The 26,241-nt window shown below is 44.2% G+C and overlaps 1 protein-coding gene across 1 annotated transcript; it reads left to right on the top strand.

Annotated features, from left to right (window-relative positions):
• The first annotated feature begins 110 nt into the window (after nt 1-110).
• Nucleotides 111-25,801, top strand: zgc:112083 (uncharacterized protein LOC550461 homolog). The gene is made up of 10 exons (XM_067992395.1): nt 111-294; nt 2,514-2,740; nt 4,452-4,563; nt 5,665-5,817; nt 8,478-8,555; nt 10,634-10,754; nt 13,996-14,134; nt 14,875-14,999; nt 18,087-18,602; nt 25,171-25,801. Exons 1-9 carry the CDS (start codon nt 111-113, stop codon nt 18,595-18,597), a joined length of 1,650 nt encoding a protein of 549 aa, XP_067848496.1. The 3' UTR covers nt 18,598-18,602; nt 25,171-25,801.
• Nucleotides 25,802-26,241: the final 440 nt, after the last annotated feature.

Here is a 26,241-nt window from a genome sequence, read left to right as displayed (position 1 = left end):
TTTTTTAAAAAATGATTGTGTTGTGAAAGGTTTTTAGAACATTCTGGAAAATCCCGTTTATTTTTCCATCTTCTACAGCATGTGTTGATAAGGGCATCTTAATTGGTGGCATGATCCCAGTGGGCTTGGGTTGGAAGATGGCCCCTGGAAAGAGCATCAAGTACTTGGAGCTGGTGCTGCCGTGTGAGTGGGAAGGTTGTGTCTTTGTGGGGAAGACCATGGAGGAATTCTGTGACCACATAGCTGCGCACTTGAAAGAACATCTCAATGAGTATGACAGCTTCGGAGAATTAGGTAAAAAGCATTTGAGATCACCCTTTGGCTTTTTTATTCCCTTCCCTCTCTCTTCCCCTTTCCTCCCCCACCCTTTCCTGAAGACACTGACTCTTGTTGGCATATGGTGCCATGGGCTCTGGTGCCCTCTGATACCTTACCCAAATGGTCAGCCTTTTCAATGAGTATTAGATGGCTTGTTTTTATTAAACATTTAGTGTAAGCATGTACTTCATAGAATCATAGAATCAAGTATATATCCAATTCCCTTTTGAAAGTTACTATTGAACCTGCTTCCACCGCCCATTCAGGCAGTGAATTCCAGACCATCACAACTCGCTATGTAAAATATTTCTCATTTCCCCCACTGGATTTTTTGCCAGTTATCTTAAATCTGTGCCCTCTGGTTACCGACCTTCCTGCCAGTTTCTCCCTATCTACTCTATCAAAAGCCCTCATAATTTTGAACATGTATTTGAAAATAAAAGATACTTTGATAGTTTCTGTCTTTTTGTGCCCAATTGTTCCCGGAGAGTGTCCTTGATGCCCTGCTCTGCCAGTTTACACTGTGCTGTAGCTGCTCTGGTCTCCGCTGTATAGCACAGAGCCCCAGAATGCAGGCATAGGGGCACGACTCCTCACGTTTACTTTAATCCAAGAGGCCACCTGAACCCAACTGCAAATTCATAGACCCAGAATCTCACGTCTCTACGATGCTGCCAGTTAACCAAACATTGGGTCCTGTACAGCTTCCTCTACCGATTTTTGGTCACGCTTTTCTCTCTACATTTAACATTGAAACTGTCTATTTTTTTTTATTCGTTCACGGGATGTGGGCGTCGCTGGCAAGGCCGGCATTTATTGCCCATCCCTAATTGCCCTCGAGAAGGTGGTGGTGAGCCGCCTTCTTGAACCGCTGCAGTCCGTGTGGTGACGGTTCTCCCACAGTGCTGTTAGGAAGGGAGTTCCAGGATTTTGACCCAGCGACAATGAAGGAACGGCGATATATTTCCAAGTCTATGTAAACATTTAGAATGGAAATCCTGTATGTAAACAGTTATATACATAATGAGTTAATTGTAGGCTTTGGCAAGTAGGCGGTGCTGTGGAGTGCGATCCTGAAACCTCTCTTCCCAACTTAGTTGCCATCTTGTAAATTAAAAAAACATTAACTTTCTGTGGGCAGCAAGAGGGGCACTTTACTGGTGATTATAAAATATGAGAGAAGACAACTACCTCAACGTACCAGGCTTTGGCCTTATTAAAAAAAACAACTAACAAATATGAGTTTGCCCAAATCCTTTTGACAGTGTCTCTGATCGAGGAAACTATGTTTCAGGAAGTACCTGCATCAGTGACATCTGCTCACAAGCAAATGCAAGATCCTCCATAGCATAAAAGATTTTCCATTTCCCCAGAGAAACATGCTGGATTCTTCCAATGCTGTAATCCCATGAAAGGATGCTCACAATTTACTCTCTTAATATATGCCCATGCGCAACAAAAACTTGTGCCCCTCCGTTCCCCATGTAGCAAGTTTCTGATCTTGACGGTGTCACTCAGAGGCCACTTGCATCCCGCCTCTCCCTCCGTTAGCAAGCGTCCTGCTCTGTTTGTCTTTGGACCTCCCATGTACAGCTTTCGGAAGTTGCTGAAGCTGGGATGTGAATGTGACCAGAGTGTTGGATAGATATTGGGATTCTGACCCTTGACAAAGTGCCAGTGAATAACCCTGTGTTAGGAAGCTGCATGGAGCAGAGTTTACTTGCTCCCCTGAAGGAATTGGGGGAGGGACACATCAGGGGGTCATTTTTGAACTCCAGTGATGGGATCAGGTCAGCTGCCTGCCCCTTTATTTGGGAAACGGTACCTGAACACGTGGAGGTCTGTCGGGGATGGAGTTGGGAAGGCCTTAAATATCCAATCCATTGATTTTTCTTTTACCTGAGTAACCACAGTCATTGAACTCCAAAAAGTAATCCATTGTGTGAAGCGCTTTGAGAAGCTTCAACGTGACAAGTTGCTCTTTAGTCTTGTCCCGGTAAACACTTTACCTGTAAAGTATGCAGTGACCCCAGCCAGCAGTACGTTTCCCTGCAGCTTCCTAACACAGGGTTATTCCCATTGCTGTGGGACACCAAAAAAAAACACGATTCCCCCCCCCCCCCGCCACCTCAAAAAAAGACTCATCAATTCTTAAGAGACGACATTACATTAGATAATGAGCTCCTTTGTTTCAGACGAGTACCAGTGCCTGTGGCGGGGCTGTGGTTTCCTGGCTGTAGAAGGCCCCAATGAGCTGGTAGTGCACGTGAACTTCCACAGCTATCATGCCAAGCTGAAATACTTCGGCTCGGAGCTGCAGCGCCTGCGTCCTGACCTGCCCACGTGTTCCCTGGACAGCCAGAACCAGAACCTGATCCCGGAGATTGCGGAGACCTTCACGTGCCAGTGGGAGCATTGCGACGCAAGTATCAACTTAGATTCTCAACGCAACTGGGAGATATTTCTTGTTCCTCCCATTTTCTCCCCCTATTCTGGAGATGCTGAATCTTGCCGGGGTACAGTTCCGCAGCCATTAGTATCTGGCCCAAACGAGACAGTACTGACTGGCTGTTCGAAAAAGTAAGGCCTCATAGCCAAGCCTGATCATGTCTTCTGACAATCAATGCTGACTTAATTTCGAGCAGGGATTGCTGAATAACAATCAGGACTGGAACCCTGGCTGATATTTGTTTTCATCCCTTCCAAAGCCCAGGAGAGGTCAGTTGTAACGACCTAACTGCCCACCGTAGTATGGGTGGGAGTTTTGGGCAGTTACACGACAGCCCTTAGAGCTTCAAAAACTGAGTGGAACTTCAATTAGTGGTTAAGGTGACCGTGAAGCTGTTGTAACAACCCAAATGGTTCACTAATGTCTTTTAGTGAAGAAAACCTGTCGCCCTTACCCAATCTGGCCTATATGCGACTCCAGTCCCACACCAACCTGATTGACTCTTAACTGCCCGCTGGAGTGGCCTAGCAAGCCACTCAGTTGTATCAAACTCAGGGTAACTAGGGCTGGGCAATAAATGCTAGCTTTGCCGGCAATGCCCACATCCCGAGAATGAATGAAATAAAAACATATCAGCCAAGGTTCCTGATTATTATCCACTGATTCACCGTGGACATCAGGTAGCGACAGAATCAAGCTTGGCTGTGATACTGCCCAGGGTCCAATACCCTATTGACAGTCACTGATTAGGCTCACACACGAGGAATGGCCACATGGGGGAGGAACCTGAGGGCAGCTGGCACCTATAAAACTGTACCTAGCAAAGAGTCGGCGCCTTAAGGAAAGGAGGGGAGAAAATTGTGGGGATATGGGTGTTGAAGACAATACAATAATTGGCTGTCAGATTTGCCTACATAACAGTCACTCCACTTCTGAAGTAACTCATTGTGAAAGAAAGAAAGATTTGCCTTTATATAGCCCGTTTCACTATCTCAGGACACCCCAAAGCACTTTATAGCCAATGAAGTATGTTTGAAGTGTAGTCACTGTTGTAATGTAGGAATTGCAGCAGCCAATTTACGCACAGCAAGGTCCCACAAACAGCAATGTGATAATGACCAGATAATCTGTTTTTTAATGATTTTGATTGAGGGATAAATATTGGCCAGGGCACTGGGAAGAACTCTTCTGCTCCTCTTCAAAACAGTGCCATGGGATCTTTTACGTCTACCTGAGGGGGCAGATGGGGCCTCAGTTTAACATCCCATCTGAAAGACAGCACCTCCGACAGTGCTGCATTCTTTCAGTGCTGCCCAGGGAGTGTTAGCCTAGATTGTGTGCTCAAGTCTCTGGAGTGGGACTTGAACCCACAACCTTCTGAGTCACAGGTAGTGGTGCTACCCACTGAGCCACGGCTGACGCTAGCATTGTGTGAAGAGTTTTGAGCTGTTTTAATGTGACGATGCACTGTATAAATGGAAGCATTTATTATGCTAATTGTCTTAAACCTACTTGTAATTTCTATAATGTGAAGAATGAGCGAAGCCTGAGCTTTCGATGTATAGCAGCTGTACAGCAGCATGTGCTTGAAGCTTCAAAAGGTGAGACCTGATTGTGCGACATCACTGCTTCCAAACCCCGATTTGAAATCTTTTACTAGTATATATATTTTTTTTGCCTTCAGAGTACATTTGACAATCCGGAATGGTTTTACCGGCATGTGGACATGCATGGACAGTGCACGGACAAAGAAACTCTCCCTAACAAAAATGAAGCCATTTCCTGCTGCTGGAAAGGTAATCTGGAGATGCAGATGGGTGTAGCCAGTAACAAGGCTGACATTTTAATCCTGGGGTCTGGGTGTACCCCGGGTTTAAATTTTTGCCCATTCACGGACTGCAGCCTTGTTTATATATTTTTTATTTTATTTTAAACTGTAAGCTGAAGCTTTTATTTTTAATCTTGCTGGGCGATGAGTTTCCTGCAGCCAAGAGCAGGAGCAGGTAACCTGTTTTCCAGTCCTGCACGGTGCCTCTCTGATCCAGGGGCAAAGGAAGTGTTTACAACAGCAGTTGTGGACTGATGTACTTGCCTCCTGTGGCGAGGCCTCTGGCCTTCACTCTGCACTTTCCCACAGCAGTGTGTAGTGGCGTGCAAATCAAACTCACCATAACCTCCTCCCTCTGTCTCCAATTGCCATGGCCTTGTTTGTGGACACTGTTAACACTTGGGATTAAAGGATTACATTTGTCATTGAGTTTTAAATCGTTTATTTAAATAATTTTTAAAAATTAAATAGTAAAAGATCCCATGCTACTCTTTCGAAGAAGAGCGGGGAGTTCTCCTTGGTGTCCTGACCAATATTTCCTTCCTCCAAAAACGAAAAAACAGATTTATCTGGTCGTTATCACTGCTGTTTATGGGACCTTGCTGTGTGCAAATTGGCTGCCGTGCTTCCTACATTACAACAGTGACTACGCTTCAAAAGGACTTCATTGGTTGTGAAGTGCTTTGGGACGCCCTGAGGACATGAAAGGCGCGCTATATACTAAATGCAAGTTTTTCTTTCTTTCTTTCTCACAATCCTAAGTGGCCCATTAAAATAAAAAAGTGCACTGAAGTGTCAGATTATATTATCTGCTCGGATCCTAGAACGGGCTTGACCTTCTGAGGCGAGAGTGCTACCAACTGAACCAAGCCGACACCAGGAAGAAGGTTCTGTAGGATGACATATTTGCAGCTTGGTGAATGGGAAATGTTTTCCCTTCCCCTCTCCCCCGCTGCAATCCCTTTTTAATTCTATTGAAATGCTCACGGAATAAGTACATTTTTGTTCCTTCACCTGCCCCAAGAATTAATGTGCAAACGATTTTCAAACCTTTTTATTAATGATCCAGGCTGTGGTGCTACATTTAAAATCAAGTTTAAACTTCGGGAGCACCTGCGGAGTCACACGCAGGAGAAGGTCGTCTCCTGCCCCATCTGTGGAGGGATGTTCTCCAACAACACCAAGTTCTATGACCATGTCCGCCGACAGACATCGAATGAACGTATGTGATACTGCAATTCAATTGTCAACTTTTTAATTTTTATATATATATATATATATATATATGTGTGTATTTAATGGGCCTCAGTGCCTTGCATTGGGCAGGTATAATAGCAGCAAAGTTCCTGATCGCTATTCAGTGACCCCCCTGGTGGAAAGCGTGTACATGTGTAGAGATGGGCAGGATTTGAACTCTGACAGCTGAGATGCCTTCTGTGGTTGAATACCCTCTGGCCTGTATGAAAGCAGATAGGACAATAGGGTGCCCAGATTTTCTTTTTTGCTTCCTTCCTTTCCACCCCCCCCCCCCACCCAGCCCTAATGGAGTGGGGTGTTGGAATGCTGGGTCTCAGTATCATGCCTCTCCCGATGATATAACTTAGCTGATGCATTTGCTTTTGGGGAATTGGAAGGCACAAGCATACTAATTCTGGTATTTTAATGCATCCCAATGGTGAAGCAACCATACAGCACAAAATGGCAGCATTGCTGTTCCAGGTACAGATCGATCCTCGCATTTATTGAGAGTCTAAGTTTGATCACTCCCGTTGTATTATTGGGTGGAAGTTCTATCCTAGAAGCCTTGTAATTAATTCAGGTTACCCACACCATACACTACTGACAGTGAGCATCGTGCGCTCATGTGAAAAATAATCACATCTTTTGTACAAAAACTAAATTGCCGTTCAGGTGGCTGCATTCTTTTATGCAAAGATTAAAAAAAAGTTGTCATTCACACAATCTAACTGCCCTTCATTTAAGCACTCACACAACCTTTGCCCATTTTTCACTCTGTACCCCCCGTTTCCCATAATTTGTTCTCGTCCCATTTACTATCCCTGGCTAGGAAGACAGACAATCTCCTCCCAGACCTACGTCAGTGATATGACATAGAATTTACAGCACAGAAACAGGCCATTCGGCCCAACTGCTCTGTCCCAGTGTTTATGCTCCACACAAGCCTCCTCCCACCGTACTCGTCTCACCCTATCAACATATCATTCTATTCCTTTCTCCCTCATACACTTATCTAGCTTCCCCTTAAATACATCTCTGCTAGTCGCCTCAACTACTCCTTGTGGTAGCGAGTTCCACATTCCAACCACTCTCTGGGTAAATAAGATTCTCCTGAATTCCCTATTGGATTTATCAGTGACTATCTTATATTTTTGGCCCCTAGTTTTGGACTCCCCCACAAGCAGAAACATCTTCTCTTCTGAGGTGCAAAGCGCTCCCCTGTGGGTAAGTGCCTAACTTCCCCTCGCTGCCTTTATTGCTAAAATCAGGAGTCCAGCACATGGCAGCTTGTCCCTACCACTTGTGGTCGCAGTGCCTTGGGACTCCACTGAGCCGCTTTTCTCACTCCTGCACCGTAATCCCTGTTGTATCAGGAATACATTTCTGCCGAATACTTTTAATTGAGTTCACATTCACAGCACTAGATGGCAGTCTGTTCCATAGTGAACTGTGATAAGTATAAAGTAATTACTTAAAGTACATTTAGATGGAAGTTTTTAAAATATATATAAGCATTCCTCCTGCCCCCAGCCTCTGGATTTGCACAATGAAATTTCCTGCATATATCCTATCAACCTCCCTTATGATTTATAAACATTGATTATGCTGAACACTAACTCCCTTTCTCTTTGCACTGGGGGCTGAATTTGAATCTCGAGCCCTTCCCCTACTTTGTTACTTTAAGACCTGCTGCTGTCATTATTGCTCTTTTTGAACCATTTTCAACACCTTGGTCTTCTCATTAATACTACAATCTAAACTTGACACAATGGTACGATCTCTGCAGTAATATGCAAGTGTTGGGGTACAATTCACTGGATGTCACCTACCCTGCTGTACCTTTCCCAAGTGGCCATTCTTCATTTGTGGGCTTGGACATTGAGTGTTGGCCAGCTATTCAGGCATGGGGGCATCACCAGATCCTTCCAAAATGAGCCGCTGATCAACAATCAAGGAGGTGGCTCCTGGCTAACTATTTTTCCCTCTCCCCAAGCTCAGCTTGCCCAGGCCAATGGTGCAGTTGTGTATCACTGGGCTGTACGGACTCCCCCAACCCCCCCATCACATTGGGAAACTGGTAGCTTTTTTAACAACTGCGTACAGCCGATCTTTTGCACGCGCACGGTCAGTGTTGCTGCTGGTACACTGAGTCTGCCTGACGAATATAAACACAACGTCAAATGGCTCTTGTCTTCAAACCACATCCTTCTGACACTGCCGGAGTAAGGCTGTCGTTGAGTGGTGGATGGTTCAGTGGAGCTACCCTATGAATTGGGGCAGGTTCATCTTTGTTTGTCAGCGTCCAGCCTTTAAATTCTGTTCCTACATTGAACTGACTGGCAAATGATTTTTTTTTACCTCAGCATTCTATCATTGGGTGTGTTTCTTTTCTTCCTTCCTCCCCCTCTCCCACCTTTATCGCTTTTTAAGTGTGCCGTAAAAAGCACATCATCGTAAGACTGCTGGCTTCAGTGAGAGGGGCGGAACAAAAAGCCAGTTTGTTAATATTATATGCTTTTTATTTGGAGGGGGGAGAAAGTAAATAAGCAAAAGTGCTGATTATTGAAAGGCTGACTATAGGATGATCCCTGAACTCTACACTGATTTTCACAATACAATTTTTAATGTCTGTTTTAATTTTAGAGAAGACCTTTCCCTGCCAGCACTGTGACAAGCAGTTCGCCAACGAGAGGCTGCTACGGGACCATGTGCGAAATCACGGTAGGACGCAGCAGACCGTTCGTTGATTGTTGTAAAGGCCATGGGTGTTGTCGCGTGTCATTCTTAGCGCGGATGTTCCATGCCTTCTGTCCTTCAGTCCTCCGACACAGTGCTGCCCTCCCCCTGCCCGACTCAGGTGGCACTGCTCTAAGGTAAATGAGGCAGCGTAGGTAGCAGGTGATTTGGCACGGTGCAAATTCCTGTAGAAAATCTCTACACTCACCCCATGTAGTGCAGTTTTGCAATAAAAGTGCCGGAGACAGTGAAATTGCTATGTAACCTAGGCTGGCACTTCAGTGCAGTACTGAGGGAGTGCTCCATTGTTAGAGGTGCTGTCTTTCAGATTAAATTGAGGTCCCGTCTACCCGCTCAGGTGAATGTAAAAGATCCCACAGCGCTATTTGAAGATGAGCAGGGGGTTCTCCCAGTCTCCTAGCCAACATCATCAACCAACTCAGAAATAACAGATTAACTGGTCATTCATTCATTTGCTGTTTGTCGGACCTTCTTTGTGAAAACCGGCTACTGAGTTTACCTACAAAACGACAGTGCCTACTCTTCAAAAGTACTTCATTGGCTTGTGAAGTTGTTTGGACTGTTCTGAGGATGTGATTTACAAAAAGGATATCGAGGCACTGAAGAATGTGGAAGGAAGATTTACAAGAATGATACCAGAACTGAGAGGTTATAACTATCAGGAAAGACAGAACAGGTTGGGACTCTTCTCTAGAAAAGAGAAGGCTGAGGGGTCTCCTGATGGAGGTCTTGAAGGGGTTTGATAGGATAGACGTAGAGAAAATGTGTCCATTTGTGGGGGAGTCCAAAACTAGGGAGCATAAATATAAGATAGTCACTAATAAATCTAATAAAGAATTCAGGAGATACTTCTTTATTTAGGGAGTGGTTAGAATGTGTAACTTGCTACCACAAGGAGTAGTTGAGATGAATAGTATAGTTGCATTCAAGGGGAAGCTAGATGAGTACATGATGGAGAAAGGAATAGAAGGATAGGCTAGTAGGGTGGGAAGAGGCTTGTGTGAAGCATAAACACCATTATAGACCAGTTGGGCCGAATGGCCTGTTTCTGTGCTGTAAATTCAATGCAATGCTATATAAATACAAGTTTTTCCTTTTTATGAGCAGATCTGAGCAATAACCAGACACTTGCCCTCAGTACATGTTACCAACTCAAGGTGTCTTTTCCCCGCACTGCTGGCAGCAGCAGAGTAAAGGCAGTAACACAATGACTGCCGCTGCCAGCTGCCATTTTCTTCTAGCTGTGGGTGGGCTGAACTTTTAGCCCAGCCCCACAGGCCAGCGATTGCTGTTTTTTACATTGCTGATCTGCGCGGACTTTCTCCAGCCAGCGGAACTGATCTACCGTCAGCGAATACAGGTGGGGAATGAGACGTTTAAGCAACTGTACCTGAATAAGAGTGTTGTTGTTTGGGTGTCTGTCCAGTGCTCTGGAAGCCAGAGTGCAATATAGGCAGAATAAAGAGCTGCCAATGTAAGCAACACTGCTTCCATTTAGGGATTTTAAGTTACACGTTTGGATGCCAGGAGACATACTGGAGGCAATTTTAACCTAACCTGCCCGTCGGGAAACTGATGGGAATTGGGTGCAACATCCTACCCGATTTTACTCTCCATTGAAGTCAGTGGGGTTTTTATGAACGTGAACCAAAGATTGATAACCTCTTGGCTTGTGGCAGTGTGAAGAAATGTGCCCATCTAAGGAGCAGTGCAAAGCTGCTCCAAAGTATCGTGGGATTGCTTCTGCGACCTTTACTTCCCCGCCCCCGCCGCTCCTCCCATCTCTACAGAATCCCAGATCCTTTGTCTCGTAGTCACCAGTGGATTAGAAGGTGGACACTTCCACACAATGGGATGGAAGGGGAGGATATGATAGAGAAGGGGTTCCAGACAGTAGTGTCTCGTACAGGGAGAGAAGCTAAAAAGGGAAATTTGTTAAAGGAGAGGGGCAGGATGAGATTTATTTTTTGTTTTGAAATATTCTGTACCCAGTAATGAAAACTAGGTTCTTTAACAGTTTATTGTGTCCGTCTCTTTGCCAGTGAACCAGTTTAAGTGTCCACTCTGCGACATGACCTGCACCACTTTCTCCTCATTGAGGACCCACATCAAGTTCCGCCACTGCGATGAGAGGCCGTATGGCTGTGACTTCTGTGAGAACAGGTAATGTCATGGTTGTTGCTCAGATTGCTACTTTGCTGCATAGCATTAGACAGTTGTCTTGATGTACTGATTGGGAACTATGTAGAGAAAAACGCTGGTCCAAATTTGTAGGTACTATAATCAGGAGTAAAGTGCTGACTTTATTTTATTATATTGCAGCTATCTAGATGTTAACCTAAGCCAATTTTCTGCATTATTCTTCTTGTGTGAGGTGGACATTTGTTCACTGACCCACCGGATGCACTGGCTGAACTACTTAGTTCATTTTTTCCCCTCTAATTTTCTTCCCTCCTCTTCTGAAAGCACTGACTCATGTTGGGATATGGCTCCATGGATGCATGCAGTTCTTCAGTAACTCATCCAAGTGGCTATTCTCTATTTGTGAGCTTTGGCAGGCCGTTTGACGTAGATGGAAGTGGGGGAGGTGACCATCACTGCTGAACTGATCCTACACTGACACCCACCATCTTTTAATTAAAGATGAAATGATTAAATAGCTAGATGAAGAGAAAATAATTAGAAGCAGTCAATACTGATTTCAGAAAGAAAGACCGTGCTTGACAAACCCAATAGACTTCTTTGAGGAGGTGACAGATATGATGGATGGGGTGTACATGGACTTTCAGAATGCCTTTTACAAGGTAACACACAGGAGACCATTGGAGAAGGTTAAGTGGTATGGCATTAAGGGAAAGGTAGCAAGCAAATTGGATTTCCTCCATGGCCTCGTCCCTCCCAATATCTGTAACCTCCTCCAGCACTACAACCCTCAGAGATCTCTGCGCTCCTCCAATTCTTGGCACTTGCGCATCCCCGATTTTAATCGCTCCACCATTGGTGGCCATGCCTTCAACTGCCTAGGCCCTAAGCTCTAGAATTTCCTCTCTGCCTCTCTACTTCTCTCTCCTCCTTTAAGGCACTCCTTAAAACCTACCTCTTTAATCAAGCTTTTGGACACCGGTCCTATTATCTCCTTATGTGGCTCGGTGTCAAATTTTGTTTGATTGCTCCTGTGAAGCGCCTTGGGACGTTTTTCTACGTTAAAGACGCTATATAAATGCAAGTTGTTGTTGTTGAGTAAAAACAGGTTAGAAGAGTGGAAATCAAGAGGAGTTGAGGGCAGTTTCTCAGAGTGGTTGGAAGTGGATAGTGGTGTCCCACAGGGTTCTGTTCTGGAACCGTTTCTCTTCACTGTGTACGTCAATGATTTGGATATAGGGCTAGAGGGATTGACATCCAAATTTGCAGCTGATGCTAAAATAGGCATAGTAGTTAATTCTGAGGATCAAAGGAAACTGAAAGGGATTATTGGTAAGATTGGGGGAATAGCCAAAAAAAAACCTGGCAGATGGAATTCAGTATTGGTAAATGTGACAGGGTACATATTGATTTTTTTCTTTTAAAAAGTAATAATTATACTTTGACAAAAGCTGGGTGATGTGGAAGAGCGGAGGAATTTAGGAGTTCAAGTTCACAAGACATTAAAAGCACCACCTCAAGATAAGGCCAAAAAAACAAATGAAATGCTGGGTTTTATGGCAAGAGGTATAGAATATAAAAGTTGAGATGTAATGGTGAATCTATATAAAAACATCATTGTAAGACCACAGTTGGTTTCCCACCACCAAGCCTCCACTGCATCCCCCCCCCCCCCACCCCAGGCTCCCTCCTGCCCTAGCCCTGAACCTGTGTCTGTCCATAGTTTCTCTCCCTTCATGCCCTCTCTGGGCTTACCTCATCCATGAGACCCACCTCCTGCTGCCTTGACCCCAGTCCCACTAAACTGCTGACTATCAAACATCCCTTCCTGGCCCCTGTGCTAGCTGACATTGCAAATGCTTCTCTCTCCTCAGGTACTTACCCCTCCCTTTCAAAATTGCTGTCATCAACCCCCGCCCCCCAACCACCCTCTGCAAAAAAAAAATTCAACCTTGACCCCTCTGTCTTTGCAAACTACCACCCCATCCTCAACCTCAAGTTCCTCTCCCATGTCTTTGAATGTGTTGTTGCCTCCCAGAACTGTGCCCATCATTCCCGCGACTCCCTGCTTGAATCTTTTCGATCAGGTTTCTGCTCTTGCCATCAGGCTGTGTGTGTGTTTTCTTTTCTACTGCCCATCCCCAGGAACCTTGGGGCAATGATAACGTGCCCACTACTGCCTTGGCTCAAATCAGCTTAGATTGGAGCTTGAACTGTAAACCCTCCTGGCTTGTATGACTCAAAAGCACCCTTGACAGTGTATTTTACCCGCACTTCTATCAGTGAAAGATGTTCTAACCGCATGGCTTGTTGCTGAGGCGGTGAGTAAAGGCAGGGAGCAGTGCCGTACTTACATCTGACTCGTGCTCTTCAGAACCAGTTCTGCATAGCAGTACTGACACAATTGAGATGGGCTTTTGGTCTTTAAGCATGTCGGTTTACATATGCAATGGCAAAGAATGGTGCAGTAGAGCAAGCTGTGGCTTGTTTGCGATGATATCAGTCTGTCGCAGCAAGGCACAAAGAGTTCAAGTGTTGCATCTAATCGGGCGGGATATTTAGTAGGGTATCCAGTTGCCCAAAGCCACTGAGGCTTTCCTTTCTCTGCTCCACTTCATTTATGAATTTTGTTTCCATTGATCCCCTTTTATATGAACTCATTCGGCAACCAATTCCCTGTACAGTCGGTCAATGGATTATGCAGTGGCAGAAGGTGGTTTATTTGTGACTTAGTCATTAAGATCAGGGAGCAGTGGGATCAGATCATGGTGGTTAAGTGATGAGGTAATCATTAGGTTTTGTTTTGAGACGGACTTCCAACAGACTTTTTCTTTTGTCTTAATTGTCTTTTTAACGTTAAAGTTTCAAAATTACGTTGTGCAATATTATCATAGTGTTACTTTATGTGTAAGTGACCAGCTTTGCTTTTTTCCCCTTGTATATTGGGGGTTGATTTGGATTTGTGGAAACCACAACAATGCGTTAAACTCATAGGCTCATAAATAAGAATAGAAACTGAAAATATTGTACTATCTGAATATCACAGTGCTGTGCTGGGTGTAATAAAGTGTCCCTGATTTTCAGATTGAGAGGCGTGACAATGAAATCTATTTGAAAGATTAGGGGTTTAAAGGGTGGGGTGAGAAGGTGGGTTGGTGAGATTATTGTATCAAAGAGGGACAGACTTGTTGGGCCTAATGGCCTTTTCCTAAAAATCCTTCTGTTAATAGTTTCCTCACTCGTATTTTTCTTTCACTTCTAGTTTTAAGAATTTGTACGACCTGCGGAAGCACATTGAAACGCACAATGATGAACCCACGTACCACTGCAGCTCTGACGGGTGTAACTTTAGTGCACGCAGTGTGCAAACCCTTAAACAGCACTACAGAAGAATACATGAGGTGGGTGACCAAGTGACAGAACTGATCTGTGAACTAATGTGGGCTCGGTGCTTTCAGCTGCGTAGGCCCCAAGCTCTGGAATTCCCTCCCTAAACCTCTCTGCCTCTCCTCCTTTTAAGACGCTCCTGTCCTAAAACCTTCTTATGTGGATCGGTGTCAAATTTTGTCCGATTACGCTCCTGTGAAGTGCCTTGGGACGTTTTACTACATTGAAGGCGCTGTATAAATGAAAGTTGTTGTTTATGTACTTTTACCTCGGAGATCTGCGTTAGAATCCGCATCCGCATGGAGCTCTCTTTTTTTTTCATCTTTCTCTTAATTCCTTTGTTTCTTTGTCCTTGTCTCCCTCTAGCTCTTTGTCACCTCTATCCCTCGCCCACTCTCAGTTGGTTTTCACATTGCAGGCCTGTGTGAATGTCCCTCGACATCATGCAAGATCTGCGGCCAGAATTGTAGAGATCTTTTAGTAACTTCTGAGCAACTGCGCAGCTGTTTTGGTGTTGGCGAGTTTGGAACACATGTTGTGTAACCGCTGGATTTGGTTCCTCATATAAATGGGTATTATATTGGCTCTTTCTAGCTTGGCTGCCACAATGGGGAAGAGTAGCTCCCAGGAGGATAGTGACCTTCAATGAGTTTATCTAATGGCACTAGGATGGTAAAAGGAACAATCATTTTTAATTTCAAAACGCATTCAAGTTGCCAATACAATGGGTTACTGTTGTCTCTCTCCTATCCAGGGCGAAACAAAGCCTCGATACAAGTGCCACATCTGTGCCAAGTGTTTTTCCTGGGCCTACACGCTAACAATGCACCTCCGCAAGACGCACCAGCTAAAGTGGCCTTCTGGGCATGCACGCTTCAGGTAGGGCAATGTGATTCGCCCAGAGCTCTAGGGTGTTGACTTATACCGATTATTGCTATTGCTGTTTATTCCAGTGGACTGGATATTGCCTTTAGGTGTAGAGCTAAAACGTTTTGTTTCCTCAGCAGTTCAAGAAAGTTCAGAATGCTGGAAATACATAGTGGGTAAACAGCATCTGAAAGAGAAAAGATAGGTTAAATTTTTGGTTGCGTGCTGTGATGTAAGATCTTCCCTCTGGTTAACACTGGTTTCGGTTTTGAGTGGGCTCAAAACATCATAACCTAAGCCAGAAGCCCACCCTGTCCCGCTCTTCCACTTCCCACTTCTCAGATCAATTTAGAACTAATCCTGATCCTAATGTTGGATTTAGCCAAAGGTAGCACCGCTGGCCCCACCCAAAACATGAATGTGCGGAGCGGGATTTAAACCTGCAACCTGCCGATTCAGAGGCGGGAGAGCTGCCTACTAAGCCAAGCAAACATGTGGACACACATGGTGCTTCTGTTAATTTGATGGGCCAAGATTCATTGTGCAACACATCTCCAGGGTTGAAAAAGTAGGAGATCCCACCCACCTTAAATACAAATGAGGTAGGCCACTTGGCCCATTTTAGTTCATCTATCCAGGAGGAATCTGCAGTCCCCTCTGTCCAAGTATATCCAGTGGGCACTGTAGCATTAATTTTGCCCAAGGGTGGTGGTTGGGGGGAGGGGAGTAAAAAGTCAACAACCTAAGGTTGCTCGGTATAAACCCCAGATGAAATCTGATCATTGTATGAACAGCTGTATAAAACAGGATGGCAGATAGGGAACCATATAATAAACTATAACAAATACAATGTGAAGTGAGTTTGCGCAGTAGACCAGCCTATAAGCAGCCAAAAATAATTCTTCATGGGGCACTGGTAAATATGGGCAGGCTTTCTGTCCCCTTTTTCGTTCTAGCACACTGGTTAAGCTTTCAGAAGATGCAGATTTTCTATCTTCAGGATTGTACATTCATCGCTATAAAGGCCCCTTTACCATTAGTTATTGCTCTCCTAAAAATTGGTTGGTTAACACCTGGCCTTTCAGGAAACCACTTTGCTAATGCTTAGCAATGGTGCAATTAGTGGTGTTAGACTGTGGCTGACGCTTGTTGTTGGGGCAGAATAGAGGGAGCTTTACTTTATACCTATCTGTGCTGTAGCTGGTCTGGAAATGCTTGATAATAAGTGCTTGAAATGGAAGGAGTTTCATTGCTCAATTTTAAAAGTCCCACACCTTGTTGATTGGGCAGTGTACTGATTTAGACACCGACCTTTCACATCTGCTACCAGTCCAGATCCAGACGGACTCAAATGCTTCTGTCTTCTTGGTCCCATGTGAGACAGGGAGATAGAACCAGTCCAGGGAGCTATAGACCAATTAACTTAACGTCAGTGGTAGGAAAGATAATGGAATCCTTACTCAAAGATGGAATTAGAATAACATTTAGAAACTGAAAATATAATAAAGAATAGTCAGCACAGATTTCAAGAGGAAAGGTCATGCTTGGCCAACCTTATTGAATTCTTTGAAGAAGAAACAGAAGGGGTAGACAAGGGTAATACAGAGATGTAATTGGATTTTCAAAAGGCCTTCGGTAAGGTACTGCATAGCAGACTCATGATTAAGGTCAGAGTATGTGAAGTCAGGGGACAAGTAGTCGAATGGATAGCAAGCTGGCTACAAAACAGTAGAGGTTAAAGGTAGTTACTCAGACTGGCAAAAGGTGGGGAGTGGTGTTCCACAAGGATTGGTGCTGGGACCACTGTTCACCAGTAACATAAACGATATGGACTCGGGAATCGGAAGTACAATTTCAAAATTTGTGGATGACACCAAATTGGGGGGTATAGTTAATACTGAGGAGGACACTAGAAGACATTAATGAACATGCAGAATGGGTGTGTAATTGGCAAATGAATTTCAATATAGATAAGTGTGAGGTATTACACTGATAGGAAGAATACGGCTTGGATAACAAGAGTCTAAATTAAAAGTAGTGACGCAGGTTAATAAGGCCATAAAAAGGCAAATCAAGCACTGGGGTTCATTTCTAGAGGGATAGAATTGAAAAGCAGAGAAGTTATGTTAAACTTATATAGAACCTTGGTTAGACCACACTTTGAGTACTGTGAACAGTTCTGATCTCCATATTGTTAAAAGGCTATAGAGGCACTGGAGAAGGTGCAAAAAAAGATTTACTAGAATGATACCAGAAATGAGAGGTTATACCTATCAGGAAAAATTGAACGGGCTGGGGCTTTTTTCTGTAGAAAAGAGAAGACTGAGGGGTGACCCGGTAACGGTCTTTAACATTATGAAAGGGTAGATGTGAAGAAAATGTTTCCACTTGTGGGGGAGAGCAGAACTAGGGGCCATAAATATAAGATAGTCACTAATAAATCTAATAGAGAATTTAAGAGAAACTTCTTTACCCAGAGAGTGGTTAGAATGTGGAACTTGCTACCACTAGGAGTAGTTGGGGTGAATAGCATAGATGCATTTAAGGAGAAGCTAGATAAACACTTGAGGGATAAAGGAATAGAAGGATATGTAGATAGGGTTAGGTGAAGTAGGGAGGGAGGAAGCTCGTATAAACACCAGCATGGACCTGTTGAGCCGAATGGCCTGCTCCTGTGCTGTACTTTCTATGTAATTCTATGTTGGGGCAGGTTCAGTCTAGTTCCTTATGGATCTGCAGGGTGCGGCAGGGCAAGACTTTTCTGTTCCATCGATCTGAAGAAGGTTGGTGCTGTTCCACTTTGGGCATCCAGTAGCCACCTGGAGTGAGGTTTGCCATTTTATGCTGTGGGCCCATGCACATGAGCTGGAAGGAGGCTGTCCAATTCATTTCACAGCGGAATATCGCCAGCCCATAGACGGGCGAGACTTTCATCCAGTCAGTCCTGGTTGGATTTGAACCCAGTCCTAAAGGTGAAAGGCCAGTGTCTAGCCCACTGCACCACTCAATGCCCCTATTAAAATCGAATATTTTGCGTCTGAAGATGAAAATTGAATCCACACCCCAAAAAAAACCCCTCTTTTTGCTTTACCTGCCTAGATACAAAGAGCACGCTGATGGATACTTGCAGTTGCACATGGTCCGCTACGAAACCGTTGAACTGACACAGCAGATCATCAAGGACTTGGAGAAGAGGCGTGGACCCCGGAGGAAGGCGACAGAGGCGTGTCTCCCAGCCCCAGAATCCCGCCGCAAGGCACTCTCCGCCAAACTCACCGCCGGCAAAGCAGGCAAGGAGGATGACTACCTCGCTGCCGCAGCCCAGCTGAGGCGCGCCGGCCAGCAGGAAACGGCCAACTCGTTAGCCAAGCTCGCGCCGAATGTCCTTCAGCCAGTGCAGTGCGACTCTCCGGAAGCCCCAGAAGGCGATGCGCAGGGTGCAGGGGTTTCTGGAAGCGACTCTCCCGTCTACTGTGTCCTCAGTAATGTAGCCCAGACGGTGCCCGAGCCTTCTGCTGCCCCTGAGAGGAATGAGGACAGCTCTTCCCTTGACCCTGTCGAAACGCTGGAGAAAGTGGCGCGAGGTCTTGGAATCCAGATAATCGGATAGTCACGGTTGGTGGTGGTGATTTGGTAAAACCTTGATCCCTAGATTCTTTAAGGAATAGATGCCTAAATGAAGCGGGGGGGGCGTAAAGGCAGTTAAAATTTAACAGGGTCCTGTTGACTCTACATTATCAGAATTGAGAGGCTGTTGCTTCTTGATGCACGGTGTTCTGGTACTTTAGAAAACCAACAAATGGATTCTGGATCAAATTCTTATTTTGCCTTCTCCTGCACCAAGTTGCAATTTGTCCTGCTTAAGCATGCTCCCACGGTGAAGGGAAGGGAACTTGGGCCACCCTTCTCCTAGTAACCAGCTTGGAGGCTTGGCAGCAGATCAGCAGTCCTGCTCACTGCAGGAGCGAGGCCTGAGCAGACAAATGGAACGGGGGAGAAAATACAGGGATTTGTGCGATTGGAAAAAAAATTACTACTTAAAAAAGGTATGGGTCGGGTGAGGGGGGAGGAGGAAATCGCCCCAAACCTTTTCCTGTTTTCTTCCTTGTGCCACACAAGATAGGATGAGCTGGTGTTGGGGAAAACGGGACAGGCAAAGCCTGTATTTTCACAGCTGCCGTTTAATACCTGCTGCATGCACTTGTGTGTGTGTGTGTGTGTGTCTATTTTCCGTATGCACGTGCCAGTTTTTAAAAAAATTTAGAGGGCTGCATTCTGTTTGCTTTGGAATGAGCAGAAGGTAGTCTCTCTCTAGCTGTGGACCTTTGCCCATGCTGCTGTTGTTCCCCACCTCCATCAAGAAGAGCTTGGTCTCTGATTGTATTGTTGAGATTAAGGAGATGACTAGATAGGTTCAGATGATGAAGGTCCTTCCCTCTAGAAAAGCAGCCAGCAACAACTTGCATTTATATAAACATCCCAAGGTGCTTCACGAATGGATAAGGGACACAGAGCCAACGGAGATACTAGGAGCCTGTCTTATCATTACAATATCCAGCTGTTTTTTAAAATAAGTTCAGTGTCCTGGCTACAGCCACTCTTCAGGACACAACCTGTTCCAGCTGTTGATCCCTCTCTGTAAAGAAATACTTCCGGGTGTCTGTTCACCATTTGCTTCCCAACCCTGCACCCTTTTCTCCTACTGCATCTTAACGTATTGGTACAAGCTTACTTTATTCCGTTTAAGTAGCTTGTATCTCCGTATGGTCCCTCTCGAGATGTCACTTTTTCTGGCTGCTGATTTACATATGAATTTGTGGCTCAATGATGCCTTTTTTTGTTTGTTATTTTAATGGAAAAGGCACGGCACAGATGTGAATCTTGACATGGGGCCAGGCGTCTTTCTAAGAGCTGTACTCCCGAGCGCTGCCTGAAGAATAAGCAGGCTGCCATATGGGCTGAGAGCTCCGCACCTGCACTGTTGAGGAAGCTGACTGACTGCTCCAGAGATGAGTCAGTGGTGAGTGGGCAGCGTCAACAGTTCTGTTGCAAAGGTGTTTATTATGTTTCCCAGTGTGTGGAGAACCTACCCTATGATATAGTCTCGCCCTTTCTATTCCCATTGTGACAGCCCGTAGCCCGCTTTCCCTTCATACCAGTCTCCCTTTCCTCCTTTCTCACTAAACACAAATATTGTTTTGTTTCAACATGTTTTTTTAATGGAAATTTTTTATAAAATTGTTGAAGATTTCATGCTGGCCCCACCTGTTCTAAAGTGAGGAGTGTGATTCAGATTTACCTTCAATCACACTTCAGCAAATAAATAAAACTGATGGGAGTGCTTAGATTTCTAAAGCTTCGCATGTTCTTGTTTTTGAGAACTTTCCAACATTTGGGATTTGCTGTAAGCCTCTTAATGTAACCAAGCAGCCCGCGCTGCTTTGAGCTGTGATGCCCCCTCTCCTCTCCCCCCACCCCCTTAGATCGATGCCCCATTTATATCACCCTGCTGCCTCCTTATGTGGCATAGAACACTATCCCGGCATCAGAGGTAAATAGCCAGTGGCTGCCATCAGTGCTATTTTTAATCTTACTTCGCCTCCATACCCCCCTCTTCACTCCAACAATGGGGCTGATCGATGGCTGTTAGCATGAAGCTGTGACCGAGGCTTTGGAGCAAGTGTCCATCCGCAAGTCACGCCCTTCAGTATGAATGGGGAGACCCAACTTGCTCGTTAATGCCCTTCAGGGAAGGAAACCTGCCGACCGTACCCAGTTTAGCCTATATGTGCCTCCAGTTCCACACCAATGTGGTTGACTCTTAACTGCCTGCCGAAATGGCCTAGCAAGCCACTAAGGGCAACTAGGGATGGGCAATAAATGCCAATTTTGCCAGTGACACCCACATCCCGAGAGTGAATAATATATTTTTTTAAGTTAGGAACGGAGCAGCCCCACCATATTGTGGAACTGCTTCCACTGAAGCCTCAGAAAACCCTGCTTAATCTCATTAAACGGAATGACCCTGGTCAATTCACTCGGGCCACGTGCTGGTATGACTGCAGTTTCAGCCCTTTTTAAACTGCTCCCCTCGTTGTTGCCGGGAGATAAGGGGTGAGACTTGTGGCATCGAGGCTGGGCCTGTAACTCGTGGCTGAGGCCCAAATCTTCCATCTTCCAATCAGTGTTAACGCTGCAGAACGCTCCAGTAACCTCAGGTGCACTTTCATTAAGTCATACAACAACAAATTAAAACAGGTGGGTATTTTCCTCCCACGCATAATGCCGGCAGCAACACTCTGTCCTGATAATGCAGCAAGTTGTGCAGAACACTTTGTGAACTGCTCGTCCTCCCTTTGCATACTGCCAGCAACACAGCCTTAAACATGGGGGCAGGACACGTTTCCAAGGCAGGTTGCCAATTTCCAAAACTCGACAGTTGGCGGAGCAGGAAGTGGGATTGTGGTTTGAGTTCCGATGAATGGAAATTCGTGGAAGCCTTGCTAACCGTGACTGCCACATGGCTTGTTAAACAGAAGGACCCTGGTCAATTCACTTGGGCCAAGTGGAACAAAATGGCGGGTGGAGGTGGGGTGGAAGGAACAGAGTTTTTTTTTAACATTCAGATATTTGGTGTTTTGGTTTACATTTTAGAAATTTCCAGATAGTTTACTGGAAAAAAAAACAGAGGCTGCCCTGTTTATAACTATTCATGGTGGCAGAGCCATTTCCGAAATTGTTACTTACCATGGGTCCAGTTTACAGCCTAAATTACGCACTAGTGCCTTCACGTATTAACTGCTATCTGTAAAAAGTCAAATGTCACGAGCATGTGAAACTGTCCATCAAAATGGAAGATTTTCTAAACTCTGAAATGACACTGAAAGTTTATATTTTAACTTAACATCCTGTCAATAGAGTAAGTCGTAAACTATTGTTGTCACTAGGATTTCAGTAAAGCATTCCTGGTGGTGGCTTAAACTTTCTATACTGTGTCCCCTTGGACTGTGGAAAACATCCAGTATTGCAATGATAGATTTTGACATTGTAAACTTGATGTGTTTATAATGCCAGCGTGAAGTGCTGCTATCGAAAGGGCTGCCACTGACAACTAGTGGTGGGAGCAATTTGAGGTGTGCCAAGCACGTTGGCAGGCCATTAAAGCACACTAGTTTCAATGTGATTTTGCTGCAGTGTATTGCAATCAGTGGGCTCAATCGGCCTGGTGACAGCATTGTGGTAAACACGATTCACCTTGAGCTGACTGTGAGGTGGGAGGATTGTTTTATGAACCCACACTCCCAACCGGGAGCCTCGCCCACCAGGAGCACACTCCCACGCTGCCCAGCGAGTGCAGACTTGTAAAGTTAACATTTGTGTACAATAGATGTTTAATACTCTGTTTATTTTATAATGGTTTTTAATTGCAGTTGCCACAAGGGGTTACCGTGTAAACCACTTATAAAAATTTCTGTAGCTAGAAACACTACTGCTGTGTACAAGAGTTTTAATAAATCAAGGTTTACTTTTTTGTTATTTGACAGCGCTTTGCTGCTGTCTCTAACACACCTGCCCAGTACTCCTGCCCCTACATGTGTCCCGCCCAGTGCTGTGGGGAAAATTACCAGCTGTGTGTATATTAAGCTCACCACCACCTTCTCGAGGGCTATTAGGGATGGGCAATAAATCCCGACCTTGCTAGCTATGCTAAAGAATTAATTTTTAAAAAGTACACCTTCATCTCGCTGGCCCTTTAACCGAGCATTTCTGGCATCCTAAGAACAGCCAAGGTTCATTATATCGGGCATGAAAGTACCATTGAATCTTTAATGGACAATATTGTGCCTTCTCCAATCTTATTTTGAGGAGCTGTACCCAGTAAAGCAGAAGCAATAAAATTGTAGGTGGTATTAGTCATCCATTAAAAGCTTTTGCTATTAAAAGCAATTTCTAAGTGGTTTGTATTGTATAGGAAAGGCTAGTGCGGCAGGAGGTGTTTATATTCTAACTCATATTCTGATGTCAAGTGATGAGATCACTTTGAATTGTGCTGTACTCTTTCCTCTTTGCTTCTAGCAGCATTGAATTCTAGTGGGTGCTATATTGTTTGCTTAGGAGACACCCATCAGTTACAGGGATAGCTTTCTGTATGCATTAGAAGGACCTCCCACTATGCACGCGAGAGTTACAATATATTTTTGTAATTTTGAATGCATCTCACTCGGGCACATTTGTCTGCGTCGGCGTGACAAACCTATTTGTTTTTGTGACCAGCTGCCAAATAATGACCATTTGCTAACTCCAGTTCATCATTGATGGCACTCCCTGGACTGTGCATCCCTAGCTAACCCATCTGTCATCTTGCAGGTGTACGCCACTGGCATTTTGGAGCATAGTTCTAAAGCAGTTGCTGCCATGTCTAATCCAATATTGTCGTATAGAGTTAGGCTGTATTTACATTACTAGTGGAACCTGTCTGTTCCTGGTAACTGCACAGTGTGATGAACATCAGAAACACCTGATTTACATTGTGGACTGCAAATCTCCAGGAAAGAGCTCTGCTCATAAACATTTACCTGAGGAAGGAGGAAGTCTCCGAAAGCTTGTGAATTTAAAATAAAATTGCTGGACTATAACTTGGTGTTGTAAAATTGTTTACAATTGCTCATGTATAGTTATACTTTTGCATACAGCTTCACTCCCCTGAGGCTATTTTTCAAAACATTAGAGTATGTTTTCAAAGGGTTCATGACATTCAGCAGACCACTTAAAAAAGGACTTGAATTTCCACGATGCCTTACCACATTTCCTGTAGCAATGCCCTATGAAGTACTTTGCAAACCATGAATTACTTCCGAAGTGGAGTTGCCAGTTGTATGTCATCAAATCGGACATCCCAATTTGCTCATGTACTTTTTAAACCCAGCTTCATGCCTCCCACGAGTTCAATTCCACACAGACGTCAAGCCTCTGAGCAGTGTGAAGATTAGCCTCAGTGCATTGTGGAGTCAGATCTAGGCTTGACTCTGGAGTTAATGCTGTCATTTTGATTTTGAACCATGCACAAAACTGCTTTGCATAGACGCAAAATTAAAATGGATTCTGATTTCTAATGACTGACTGGCGTGGGTGTTCCTGAAATATCTTGACTTCTAATTGTAATTTTAACCCATTTTTTCATATAAATATTTACAAAGTGGTACACATTAATAAACTCTGTCTCTTGCTCCCATGCCAAATGATTATTTCTAATGTTCACCCTGACCAACCTAACTTTCCCAGTGCCTACAGGTACAGTGTTTCGATTAACACAGGAAGGAAGAAAGTCAGTAATGGCATAGCCCTGACAAGTGTCCACAAGAACAGCATACGGTCTTTAAATAAAAACTGTTTTTATATATTTTCAATTGCTTCAAAAGGTCAGAAATGTTTTAGCATCTTTATTTCCTGTGAGGGTTTTTGAGCTGGTGGTTTTTAGTGACAAAAGTATACTTGTGTTTTTGTAAATCATAATTTGTGTGTGTGTGTATATAGTTGGAAATGTAAAATTGAGGTGGGATGTATTTAAGACGGGTTGCTCCCTTCTCTCGGTCTCATTGTCCACTGAATGTGTCTCTGCTGCCTCAAGTATTTCTGATGTGGAGATGCCGGTGATGGACTGGGGTTGACAATTGTAAACAATTTTACAACACCAAGTTATAGTCCAGCAATTTTATTTTAAATTCACAAGCTTGTGAATTTAAAATAAAATTGCTGGACTATAACTTGGTGTTGTAAAATTGTTTACAATTGTCAAGTATTTCTGATGTGGAGATGCCGGTGGGTGGACAAATGTAAGGAGTCTTACAACACCAGGTTATAGTCCCAACAGCTTTATTTAAAATCACAAGCTTTCGGACGAAGGAGAAAGCCTCCGAAAGCTTGTGATTTTAAATAAAGCTGTTGGACTATAACCTGGTGTTGTAAGACTCCTTACATCAAGTATTTCTAAATAACCTGGAGATTGTCCAAAGTGCAAGAGACAACATTGGAGGGGGGGCGGGGGAAAGATCAACTGGTACCAACAATGCGCTTGGAAGTCTGCCATGTTTATTCAGTGTCAAACTGAGAATACATTACAGGCATTTATTTTGAAGTGTTGCTATAGAAACTTCCTATTTGTTGTCTCGCACCTCTTGCACAGGTGGGCGGTCGGTAACTGCATTCGAATAGGAATTGCAAGACGAAGAAAGACCAAGATTCTTCTAGTTCGCCGCCTACCATCCTGGCAGTCACATGATATGATAATAGAGTTGTTGATTAATTATAACAATCAATTATACTGTATTGACATAGCCTGTGCAGTACAGCTGGCTTATAGTACAGTGCTGTGTCCAGATTGGCTCCCTTTCAAAACAAAAGGAAAATGCATCCTGGAAAAGCCAAACTGACTAACAGGAAGTTTGTAGAGTATTGATTTGTTGATCTGTCTGAATTGCTGAGGCAAGAAAGGGAAGATTTCCTGTTTTCTCTTTGTAGTCTGTTCTTTATACACACCCCTTTTTATAATTTGTTTCAAATACAGAACAGAGTAAATCTTTCCCCTGCCCCCATTGTCTTTTTTCCCCATCCCACACTGCTGTGTTGCTTTTAAATTAACGCAAATTCCACTGAATGTTATCTGAAATGTTACATTATCTTGGACTATAATAAAATCAGTAACTATTGTACAGGTTATGAACTGATAGTTTTTAATAAGTATACACTGATTACTTTTTATAGACGTTGCCTTTTATAAACTTTATTCTTCTCCTCACGTTTTTATATACTTGAAACAAAGTTGTTTTGATTGTTTGTTTTTTTTCTTGTAAGTAAATCTATTTGATATATTAAAAGTCTTGCATATAGTGCTCACTTCCTGTGTCTCACTTACTTCCTGTGTCTCACTTTGCAATCGCACTTATTTTCATCTGGCCTATGTGTCACACTTTGTGTCAGGATTAAACTTAATTTTGCTTACCATCTGATGAAGTCCTCCAAGCCTCATTTTCCATGCTTGGTGGTGCTGTTGCTTACCTGCCTCTGAGGGTACTTCCCTGTCCACCTTGGACCCAACACCACTCCGATGCTGCACACAGACAAAGGCCATGTTACTGCGAACCAGCTTTAAGTTCAAATTCTGCCTGTAATTTTAAAAGCATGTAAGGAATTTTAAGCCATTTAGCATTAATGGCCGGAAATGCGGCTTTTCCCATTCCTGCGGGACGGGTAATCC

This window comes from Heptranchias perlo, chromosome 11, assembly GCF_035084215.1.
Source record: "Heptranchias perlo isolate sHepPer1 chromosome 11, sHepPer1.hap1, whole genome shotgun sequence".
NCBI lineage: Eukaryota > Metazoa > Chordata > Chondrichthyes > Hexanchiformes > Hexanchidae > Heptranchias > Heptranchias perlo.
The sequence above is the reverse complement of the archived record's forward strand: the minus strand, read 5'-3'. Positions and strand labels throughout refer to the sequence as shown.